Source organism: Misgurnus anguillicaudatus, chromosome 12, assembly GCF_027580225.2.
Source record: "Misgurnus anguillicaudatus chromosome 12, ASM2758022v2, whole genome shotgun sequence".
NCBI classification, from domain to species: Eukaryota; Metazoa; Chordata; class Actinopteri; order Cypriniformes; family Cobitidae; genus Misgurnus; species Misgurnus anguillicaudatus.
The window spans coordinates 26,985,243-26,997,460 of NC_073348.2; the positions used below are offsets into that span (position 1 = coordinate 26,985,243).

Genomic DNA, 12,218 nt, shown 5'->3' on the forward strand with positions numbered 1-12,218 from the left:
TGCATATGATTAAAGTCAGAATGTAAACATGAAAAAACTGAAACACACATTAGGAGAATCTGTGATGCATGTGATATTCGGGTTGTATTCAGCAGAGGTGGCCGGTGACTAGGGCTGGGTATTGTTTAAAATCTTTCGATCCGGTGCCTATTTCGATACCTCAGTTTCGATTCCGGTTCCTAACAATACTTTTTTCGATACCATACACTGTAAAAAAATTTCGTATAAATTACAATGTTATTGCAGCTGGGTTGCTGGTAATTTACCGTAGATTTACATTTATGTTATTTACTGGCAAGAGTTTGTTCAAAGTTAAATCAATTTTAAATATTAACAAGTCTTTATCTTTACAGAATAAAATTATACAACAACAGCCTCATGCAAAGCATTCTGGGAACCAGAAATCATAATCAACCTTTTTCTGTTTTTTGCTTCAGATTATGTTTCTCAGAATGTTTTGCTTGATGCTGTTTTTTAGTTTTACTCCGTAAAGACAAAGACTTGTAAATGTTTAATGTTCATTAAACTTTGAACAAAATGTTGCCAGTAAAAAACATAAATTTCAATCCACGGCAAGTTACCGGCAACCCAGCTGCAATTTCTACGGAATTTTTTTACAGTGTATGTTTTAAAATCCATTGAAACATTAACAAAGATACATTAAACACAAAACTTTTATTTTTCACCTTAATTTAAACAAATTCTGCTAACACTTCTCACTTTAGTAACATTATTAATTAATCTGGTTGTGCTTGTTGGATAGGGGTGCACCAGCAGACACACTTATCAGTTTTTTTATGAAAATAAGGAAACAAAAGTAAAGAAATTAAGAATATAATTAACACTGCTTTATTTTATAAAATGTAAAATGGTATTTAGCTTGGACAAACAGTATTTAAATAAGTGGGTTCATTATAGCTGCAACTTTGACAAAAAGTTAAAATATTTTAATGGGTTTTACTGGGAAGATTTGTATACATGTTTGTTTTAAACAATACTCAACTTCATAATAATCAAAATATTAAATACATTTGGGATTTTTTAAATGAGTAGAAAATGCATTCAATGTCACTTCATTCAAGTGAAATTAGCAAACCAGTTAAACGGAATTTAGTTTGTTTTAAATAACGAATCAGGGTTGTAAGCAGTGTTGGGCTGCATGTGTGCATCAAGTTTAAACCATAGACTGTAAAAAATAGGTTTAAACGCAATGTCCATTTTGGGAGATGAGGGCATGAAGGCTTTGCGATGCGGAGGGACAGGCGCGAGTATTTCATAAGCATTGAGAGACACAAGGTTCACGCGTGGGTCAAGTTTAAACAAACATCGAGACTGTTGTGGAAGATGCGCGCACGAAGTCTTGCCATGCGGTAACAGGCGTGACTAAAACAAGCAGAGACACAGGCTGCGCGCGTGCTTTAAATTGAAACCCCTCGTCACTTTAGGAGAAGCGCCTTTTTGATTGACGTGCTTTTCACAGAGACAACACGGTCATACTTGCGCTAACTCTATTGGTAAGACAACTGTCACAAAGTCTTTCTGTATATTTCTCATACTACATCCTTTCTACACTTGTGTTGGGTGACTGCGAGCATTTTCAGAACTCCTCCCGGTCACGGGGTGGTGGACAGCCAATCGCCGGCGCATTAGGTATTAAACACGGCTGCTTGGCTTTTGGAATCGAAATTTGGCACCGAAAGATAAATCATTTTCCGATACTCAAAGTATCTCAGTTTCGTACCCAGCCCTACCGGTGACTTTTTTCGAGGACGCTCAATGAGAAGTTCGTCACAGCATGTATTTAGCCCGTCATGTGTGTGGTTCCTTTTTTCAAAATATGTGTTCTGCGCATCGAGAGATCCTGTGTGCAACACGTTTCTTGTCAAAATAAGTGCCTGCTGCAGACCCGTCTAAAGGGTTTATGATAAAAGAGACGCTCGCGTTTGCCAGATACTCGCATAATCTCATGCGTAATCAGAGTTTACTGTTAAGGAAGTGTCTTGCGTGTATTTTTTGAACGTGAGCGTCACTTTTATCATAAACTGTTTTGACGCGTGTGCAGCAGGCATTTATTTTGACAAAACATGTGATGCACATGGTTCACATGACGCATCAAGCACATATTTTGAAAACACAAGCAACACAGGTGACACTCTGAACACTTCGGATAAGCAGTCACTGCGCCACTGGTATTCAGGTCCAAGTACTCACAAGGAACCCAAGTTTGAAATTGCACTTAGAGGACTTTGCAGAAAAATCTATAAAAGTATTTTATGAGCAACATATAACACATGCAAAAGCATTTGGTCAATATCATTATCTAATTTCTGCCGGAGTTGGCGTTTAGCGACTTTTGCATCTGAGCTCTTCATTTCTACAAGAGCGTTTGAAAGACACATCCACTATTTAAACACCCAAATAATTGGGTTGTTTATAAAACCAGCCCAATGTTAAATCAATGCCTGATCAGAAGGTATCACAGGACTCATTTGTCAAACCTTACGGTGTGTAGATACTCACTCAATAAACTGCACCGTGTGCCAAGTTTCAAGATCACTGTTTCAAAAAGCTCCCTGCTCGCTCTATCTCCGAACAAATGGGGGACTCGGTGCGCATGAACCCACAGTAATGCTCTGACCCCACCAGATGTCCATTACACCGAGTCCGACTTGACAGCATGTTTATTCTTATTTGCATTTTAATAGAAGCAACCAATCATTTCTGCTCTGATTTGGTAGAGTGATTGACTTGATGTTCTCTTTAGGTATACACACATGGATGTCTGCCCAAGGCTTCGGCTCATGAACTGGGGTGTAATACCTCTAATAACTACATTTGGCTCGCTTATACAAAATGTTTCTGAACTACTTAAGAAAGTGTATTAAGCATTTATGAGAAAACAAAGTGCATCAGAACAACCCCACGACATGAAATGATTATATCATTAATCTATGATCCGACAGCAATGTAAAACTGTTAAGCTTTGTTTATTACTTATTGATCTGTGTCTAAATCAAATCCGCATTTAGACTCTGGTAAGTTTAACAATACCCAATGTGAAAAATGCATTACTTTAAATGCACTCATAAAAAGCAACGTGATATCAGTACGTGCAATAAATCAGCCATGACAGCAAAAACTTCCAAGTGAAATGTGCAAGAGAAACAAAAGATTAAAAATTACTATAAGACGTTCCCTTAAGACACAGAACGCAGCTGTATTCTTTAAACGACGTGTGCCTCATTATGAGATTTCACATCATAAAACATACTTTTGAAAAATAGGATCATTATTTCTAGATGTGTCTCGGATTGTCATCCATACCTGGCTATTACAAAGAGTACACAGCTTACTCCCAGACACGCCAGCAGCACGTACATCCAGATGTCAGGGGTGAGAGGGTTAAGGAACGAAAAGACCCCTGGGTTGGTGCCATTTGGTTTGCGGTAAAGTATGCTGATACCCAAGGTCATGAAGGGTTTGGAGAAGTCAATGACTTTCTCTCTGACGTAAGTGATGGTCAACGGAGCCACTGCCAGGTCAGCTATCTGGTTAAGGAAAGATAAAGTTAAGCATTTAAAAAAAATAGGAACTTACTTCAATGCAATAAATATTCTGTATTAAGGTTTACAAGCATATGCCACTAATATTAAAATTCAATCACACAGATGAAAACAAGTGCTGCCTGAAGGCACGAGTCCTACAAAAAGGCTTTTATGATAAATAACTGCGTACTATAAGATTCCTGTTGCTTTTTTACACTTGTTTAAACTAAAGACGTTCAAGCTGGCTTTTCATATATTTTGCAGACGTTTTATGTGCACCACCGAGGTTGTGGATTGACAAAGGTGTTTAAAAGAAAAATCATAGTGTTAGCACAAAGGTATTTGTGATTAATTCAAAATCATAGACTCTTAAGGGGGTCGCACACTTTTTTTTTGAAAATATGCTAATTTTCCAGCTCCCCTAGAGTTAAATATTTGATTTCTACCGTTTTTGAATTCATTCAGCTGATCTCCGTTTCTGGCGCTAGCACTTTTAGCATAGCTTAGCATAATTCATTGAATCAAAAAGTTTGGATATTTTTCCTGTTTAAAACTTGACTCTTCTGTTGTTACATTGTGTACTAAGACTGACAGAAAATTAAAAATTGTGATTTTCTAGACAGAAATGGCTAAGAACTATAATTTAATTATGGCGTTATAATCAATGACTTTGCTGCCGTAACATGGCTGCAGGAGGCGCAATGATATTACGCAGTGCCCGAAAATAGTCCCCTGTTATTAAAAGATACTAATGGGACTATTTTCGGCTGCTGCTTAATATCATTGCGTCAAGTTTTAAATAGGTAAAATATCAAACTCTTGGGCTATTTTTGAGTGCGATGCTAATGGTCTAATCAGATTCAATGGATTGTGCTAAGTAAGGGTGTCACGATTTCGATTTTAAATCGAAATCGATCGAAATTAAGTCACAGCTCCGAACTTCGAAATAAAAAATGGGATCGTCGATGCTGCCACGCCCCCATTTCACGTCTGGTCGGCTTGGCAAGGAAAAAAACTCTCAGAGATGCCTTTAAAAACATCTGTCCAGCAGAAAGCGATCATATTTTAAACACGAGGGATGTAAGTTATTGCTACAACTCCTTGAAATGCATATCATAAACAGGATTACGTGATCTGACTTTGGACAGAGCGCAGCTCTCTGCACGTGCGCGATAGTGAGGAAGGCGCAAAGATGCAGCGGGTTATATTTTAAACAAAAGGATAGTTTGCCTCAGCTTGCATGAAACGCATAAAACTAAACAAATACACTACTTTAGTTTATGTTCAGACTTCGGACAGATGCGAGAGCGCATGCACACGTGAGACAGAGAAAAGCGCAGCTGCTTATGATGATGGATTTATTTCAGATGCTATGAGTCCAAGACACGCGCATTAAGTCCATGTGCATTAAGTCCATGTTAGAGATGCGCGGATGGACTATTATTTCATCCGCAACCGCATCACAAAACTCATCATCCGTCCACCATCCATCCGCACCGTTTCTGACCAGTTTTCAAAACCGCACCCGCCCGCCATCCGCTGACTGGGCGATGCAAGACGCTGCTGATGACAGCCGCGAGACTAGAAAGCTCTAGAAAATCAGCAGTGAACTCCGTCTCCGATCGGCGCACAGGGACAAAAATAAATAAATAAATAGCCTAAATTAAACGCACAAATTACATAGCCTGCACTGGTGTCATCCTGATTTACCACTTTGTAAAACTTATTCCAGGCAACCCTTTTCTAACATTCTATTTCCTTTGTTTTTAATTCTCATTTTTTGAGTTTGCCACGTTCCTCCTTCGCTGGCGTTGATAAGAGCTGTGTCAAAATGCATCCTCAACGAATGGATCCTTAACAGCCGAGGATATCCCAAACAATTAAAAGCTTTATTAAATAAAAGTGTATATTTATTAGAAAACTTTTTCTTGTCACTGTTTTAGTATTATAAGTTATGTTTTGTGTTAATATTATTCTGTTTATGTTGCGTATATTTCTAGGTTGATTATTTGATATGCTGTTGAATAGATTAATCTACATCAATGTGTCATATGTTCTAAAATAAATTAATATTTTTCTGATTACATATTTATTTTAATAAGTCAGAAATGTCTCCGCTGTTTTCTGCTGACAGGCGCGGTGGGCGCTACTGGGGGCGTGTGCAGCAGGTGACGCAAATTGTGGGTCCTCAGAAGGCTAGACCGTCTCATTTCAGTTCTCTTCTTGAACTTCTGTGGCTGCCACTATGAAAGGCAGAGAGGTCGCGTGCTTAGAAGGACACAGCTAATAACAAGCAGTCGACCGAATTTAATAAAAAAAAAAATTTTGTCACGTCATCCGCCCGATCTGTGTGTGCAAGAAGCAATCCTCTCTCTACAAGCTCTCGCGTTAAGTGAAGCCCACAAACCCCCATGCGAGTTGTGCAATGTGCATGTTAATGTTAAAGTATTATAATAATAATAATAATAAATAAATAATGGCATATAATTTTTGTCTAAATTATATGCCATATAAAAATATGTAAAAATCGAGAATCGGATCGAATCGTGTCCTTAGAATCGAAAATGTAATCGAATCGAGGATTTGGAGAATCGTGACACCCCTAGTGCTAAGCTATGCTAAAAGTGGTAGCGCCAGACTTGGAGATCAGCTGAATGGATTCCAAAACACTAAGAATCAAATGTTTAACTCTAGGGGAGTGAAGTGTCCCTTTAAAGGCGGAGTGCACAATGTTTAAAAAACACTTTGGAAAAGGAGACGGGCCGGCTACCAAAACACACTTGTAGCCAATCAGCAGAAAGAGGCGTGTCTACTAACTGACATTCTTGCAGGTGTTGCGTATGTGTGGGGCGGGTCTATTAAAAAAAAGGTCCAGATTCTATTGGGGTAGGGGCGTGTTTGTTTAGGTGATTTCAAATGTCAACATTGGCTTTCAAACATTGTGCACTCCGCCTTTAAGGGGCTCGCAAACTGGGCGAGACGTGCCGCACTGCATCGCGCCATGTATCTATAAATTAAACGCGTCATTTTCTACGAAAGTACACCCACCGGCAGGGTCTGACGGCGACTGTTCACTGTGACTCTGGACACTGCTTAAATCCCTGCCGAGAAGGGATAATCCTATTTGTCCTAAATAGTTATCGATTAACATAGCCTGCTAACGCATATTTTGCATCTTGAAGTAAACTCTGACTAAGCTTGTGCTATTTAAAGCGTAACTATACCCATGTCAAAAAAGTAACTAAAATCAATGAACAGCACTAATAAAGCATTATTCTTACAGATCATTAACTAAAAAAAGTTGGTTTAGGGTTTAGTAACTCTTTAATGCGTATGGCCACTGTGCCAAAAATACAATGGGTATGGGTAAAAATTATTGATTTTTCTTTGTGACAAAAATCATTAAGATGTTATGTAAAGATTATGTTCCATGAATATATTTTGTAAATTTCCTACTGTAAACATATAAAAAACGTATTCATCATCAGTAATATGTGCTGCTAAGGACTTCATTTAGACAACTTTAAAAAATCTTAATGTCTTTATAAATCTCTATCTGTCTAAATTTCAATTTCAAAAAATAGTGGTACAGGGTCACACTGTATTTACTTGTGTACTTACATTATCCTTAATGCTTCCATCAATGTTTTAAATTTACAGAAATTCTCTAACATATTAGCATACTTTACTATATTACAATATGATTCTTACTTTGATCATTAACTTTTAGCTATGTGATTTTGTCGTAGTTCAGTTTTGTGGCAAATCACTTACGTGGTCGATTAATTCCCGAACCATGCCATTCCATTCTCCTTTATCATTTTGAGCACCATATTTCCCATCAGTGACCAGCTTGACTTCATACGTGAATCCCAGAATGTTCGAGAGCTCTTTCAGCAGGTCTAGACAGTAGCCCTCGAACCGATCATTCCCATATAGCACCTTGTCTGACTTTTTATACATAACATATGGGTTTTCCTGTGCACATACAAAACAAACATGTAAGATATTGCCACTCATCTTAAACAAATCAGCTTCTATTTTTTGGCAAGGCTTAACAGTACTCTCAGATAAAACGTACAGAAGCTGTCAATGGGGCAGTACTCTTTCAAAAACTACACCTTTGTACCCAAAGAGTGCATACTGGGACCTCAAAGGTACATACAGTATCTGTACCGAAGTGGTACATATTAGGAGCTTTTTAAAGGGTACCAGTGACAGCCTTTGTACATTAATTCTGACAGTGTGGGCCAGTGCTGCGCTGACATATCTCATGTTTATTGAGCTTGTGGAAAGGTTTTATGCCTTTCAAATGTTTGATTTTCTGTCAAATTTTTTTATTTACAGGATTTTAATGACTTCTGTAAAGCTTTAACTAAGGGGTTGAAAATGTCTTACCAGTAATGTTTTGAATGATGCCTTGTTCAAGCAAGAGCGAGTTTATTAATATTACAGTAAATTAAAGCTGTATAATTTTCAGCTATCAATGCCAATCAAACATAGCAATCTTTTCTGTAAACAAACCCTAATGCTGAATGAAAAATATCAACACATTTTATTGTAAATTACTACATATTAAAACTGATCTGCCTTACCAGGATTGTTGTAACAACAAGTGTCCTGTTAGCCAGCGAGTCTGTTATGTTTTTGTTGTCTTTCCTCTCGGTCAGATTGAGGCCTGTGTAAGAATTCCACACGCCAATCTAACAACACAATGTATAAATCAACAAAAATAAATTAATACAACCATAAAGCTGGATGTGAATTTCTGTTTGTGAGCACATGAGATGATGATGAAAGGGAATAGACTGATTCTAAAATGCATCAGGAAGAGAATCCCTATTTAATACTAATAATCAATTAAATCCACCTCCCCCATTCAGTAAAATGTATTTAACATGTGGCCTACAAATTCGGAGATGTGTGCTCACATTTAATAAATCTTTTGAAATAAATGCATGAGCCCTTAGCAATCCATTTGCTCTATTTGTGGTAACTAAAGAGAGAGAGAGAGAGAATGCAAGTAATACGATTAAGTCGTTTAGTTACGGTATGCTGCATTTAGTTGAGATAAAAATATGCTATGGTTACATACAGGTACAATTTATATTTCAGGTTAAAGAGCAGTGAAATTAGTTATGCAAAACATTTCTGCCATAAATACAATTATTTTATAATCATAAAAAATGGGCTGTAAATATAGGTTAACATAGAAGAAAGAAAACACATGGAAAAGGTAAAGACATTCGGAAAGACAGACTTCTGAGGTACCAAAAAAGTGACAAATGTGTCCACAAAACCAGTCAAAAGTCTAATGGTTATATTTGTAGCAATAGCCTGCAATACATTGTATGGGTACATTTTTAATGCAAAAAAAATAAGCAGATAAAGATTATGTTCCATAAAAATATTTTGTATATTTTCTATTGTAAGTATATACAGTAGGGGTGCGCGGAGCAAAAACTAACGCAGGGTTAGTTGTAACATGGACCGTTTACATTGTTGCACGTGGTTGAGCGATTTGTTTTTCACGTAATGTTTTCACGCTGCCAAAAGACGGTCTCACGCAAATTCATGGAACGGTATAATGTTTTTCCATAGAGTTATTGATGAACAAGTGTTTTGGTGGCATGTCAGTAATTTTTTTTATCATATCTTTTTTTTGGTTTCTGAGTTAGGTGTGTAAGATACCAAATCCAATGCTATGTCATATTAATCAGTGTCTTGTTGACTAAAACATAGCATCGTTTTGAAATATGTCTGCAGTTCTTAGCAATTTTTTGGTGGGCTCGAAAATATTTTCACCCAGCGGGGTTAATTGTAACGCTGTGTTACAACTAACCCCTCAGCACTTACAATATGAAAATCGCTAGCGTTAGCATAATTCTTTCCGTTGTTTTAAATAGGCTACACACGAATGATTGCTGGCTGCCAACAAAATAAATAAAGTTTGTCTTATCAAAAATTGTGTCAAAATTTATTTTTGTTCATATCTTTAATATTGATTGAATAAGGTCACGTCAAAGATTGAAATCATAATAAAATGAATGGCTAAAGTCAAACTTTGATGCTCATTATCTCAGAATTTGATTTTGAAACTGTAGTATGGTTTTTACAGACTGGGTCATATATAAAAAATATTTTTTTGGTCATAATTGTGCTGCTTTTTCTTACATATATAGACATTTGTATCCATTTATAGTTGAACTATTGTTAGAAAAGGGCTGGATGAATGAATACAGTGTGGATACCTGTCTATTATAGACAGATATATAAACAATATCCACTTCAAGTATATAGACAAAATAGTCTTAAAATATTTGCAAACTTAATTTTTAGCAAGTGTTACCACTAAACCCCTGCCTTTTACAATTAACCCTACTTATGGGGTAAGTTGTAGCGTTTGCAATTCTGTCATGTTTGGTGTAATTGTCCAAGAATGGTAAGTAATAGAAACAAACTTAAAATGGTCATTTGTAGCAGAGATGTGTGTGTTGCTTGTGTGAAAATAAAATTAATAAAATTAAAAAAATTAAAGATTGAGCAAAAACCAAAAAGCGCTAGGTTGTGCCCCGCTCTTCCCTATATAAAAAAAAAATTCATCATTAGTGTTGCTAAGGACTTAATTTGGACAACTTTCAATTTTTCTCATTTTCTTTGCATCCTCAGATTCTAGATTTTCAAATAGTTGTATCTCAGCCAAATATTGTCCTATCATAACAAGCCATACACCAATGGAAAGCTTATTCTTATTTATTTATAATGTATAACTCTATAAAAAATACTCTTATGACTGGTTTTGTGATCCAGGGTCATAAATGACCATTTAGTTACATTCAGCAACTGTCAGCGTTGTCACTTCTTACGTTTGTTGATTTTTTCGCATTATGACATCAGATATCTGAATGCATGACCAACCGCATAACATCTCCACAATTTAGTATTCACAAACATAAAAACTTACTCACAGTTAAGTAATAACAAGGAGAAAGTAGGAGAAAGGCTATTATCCTAAACTACAATGTGAATTAATGATGAATAAAATGTCTGTCTAACCATGGCTGTTTCTGGCTGTGTGTAGCACACAAGGGATTTTAGTGTTATGAGAGTGCCTGACGTTTCTTTTAAACAAGGTTTTAACAAGGTCCCTGCTCATTTCAGCTCGACCTTCACAGTTTGTGTGGCACATTGTTTAGAGAAGTTGAAAACTGCAAACCTGTCGATTGTGTGTACTGTAAATAAGCACAGCATTACTTCTCATTTTTCATTTAAACATGACATTTGTTGCAAGTTGTGGGTTTGATCCCACTCACATACTGTACTGTCATACACACGCAAAGTGTTAAAATATGTTGAATAAGCCGTAGGTTGCAGAAAATTTATTTTTGTTTATTTCAAAACAGAAATAAATAATCATTTCATTAATGGTAAAATGAAATGTGTACAGAAAAACTTAACTAGCAATAAATTAATACAACAGCCATCCAGAGGGTTTGCCTTTGTCTTTGAGATAAGCCATTTTGTTAACCAAAGCCTAATATACTCACTCTATGTATAAAATTTGTCTTTCCGCTTAAAGGAGTTTGCAAAGAGAGACTTATTCAAATGAACTTTAAAGAGTAGATTAGAGCTGCTCTCTAAACATCTGCCGGTGGATTAACGTGCATTTTTCGGCACACTTGATTCGGCTTACGGGGGAGATGTGTGAGGCGAGAAGCATTGTGAACAGTGTTAAATATTAAGCGTGCCGACTGGCATCCCAGCAAGACGTTCTGGCAAAAGCTACTGGCAGAAATCTCTTTCCATAAGTGCAGGGAAAATCTACAGGGAGAGGAAAGCTGATGAAATGGCATTAAGTTGGTTTACTGAAGTGATTTCACACAAGGGAAGAAAATTCAAGTTCTCCACAGGTCTTAATCACTAACTCAGGGAATTGACTGCAACAAACCTTTGTCCACAATTTAGTGGGTCGTGACGCACCGTCGGGCATACGCTTTTAGAAAGAGTTGAAGAGTTGAGCAGTCAGAACAAGATCAACATGGTCAATGCAAAATTATCTGCCTAACCCATGTAAAAATAAAGTATACTTGAATGTACTAAAACATACTTCAATAACAACAAGTACTTTTGAAGTTAACAGTTATTTTTGTACTTAATAAAGGCAGATTTACTTAACAAAGCAAATTAGCTTATGATCATAATTAAGAAAAAGCACAGATGGGACTGGAAATTTGTTAAACCTAACAGTTAACTTAACTCAAACCATTTAAGTAAACCGGTTGCCTTTAACCATTTAAGTTTTAAAACACATAAATTTGAGTACTGTGAACTTGAGTCATGTGCAATTATGCACTTATATTTAAGTAGTGTGAACTTAAATATAAGTGCATAACTGCATATGACTCAATAAGTTCACAGTACTCAAATGTATGTGTTTTAAAACTTAAATGGTTTAATGCAACCGGTTTACTTAAATGGTTTGAGTTGAGTTAACTTTTAGGTTTTACAGTGTGGAGGTGATTTACTGACAAGGTACACAGGCAAAAAATTCTCATTTCTGTCCAAACCTTTTCTTTTTTCACCTTTCCATTTTTCACTGCGCGTCTTTAGTAAATTCTGACAGTATTTTTTTAACAACTAAAGATAGTTTGTAAGCTGTTTGTAAATCTGGCC

General features: G+C 36.5%; 1 protein-coding gene across 6 annotated transcripts in view; it reads right to left on the bottom strand.

The window, feature by feature from the left end:
- grik1a (glutamate receptor, ionotropic, kainate 1a) overlaps positions 1-12,218 on the bottom strand; it is a 66,765-nt gene that overhangs the window by 19,484 nt on the left and 35,063 nt on the right. For 4 of the 6 annotated variants that reach the window (XM_055208506.2, XM_055208502.2, XM_055208504.2 and 1 more), the window contains exons 9-12: positions 11,494-11,538; positions 8,141-8,248; positions 7,320-7,523; positions 3,325-3,548 (exon numbers count right to left, since the gene is read on the bottom strand). In XM_055208506.2, the coding sequence (XP_055064481.2) occupies positions 3,325-3,548; positions 7,320-7,523; positions 8,141-8,248; positions 11,494-11,538 (581 nt within the window). The remainder of the gene's footprint in view (positions 1-3,324; positions 3,549-7,319; positions 7,524-8,140; positions 8,249-11,493; positions 11,539-12,218) is intronic. The other 2 variants (XM_055208505.2, XM_055208507.2) reach the window with 1 other exon arrangement.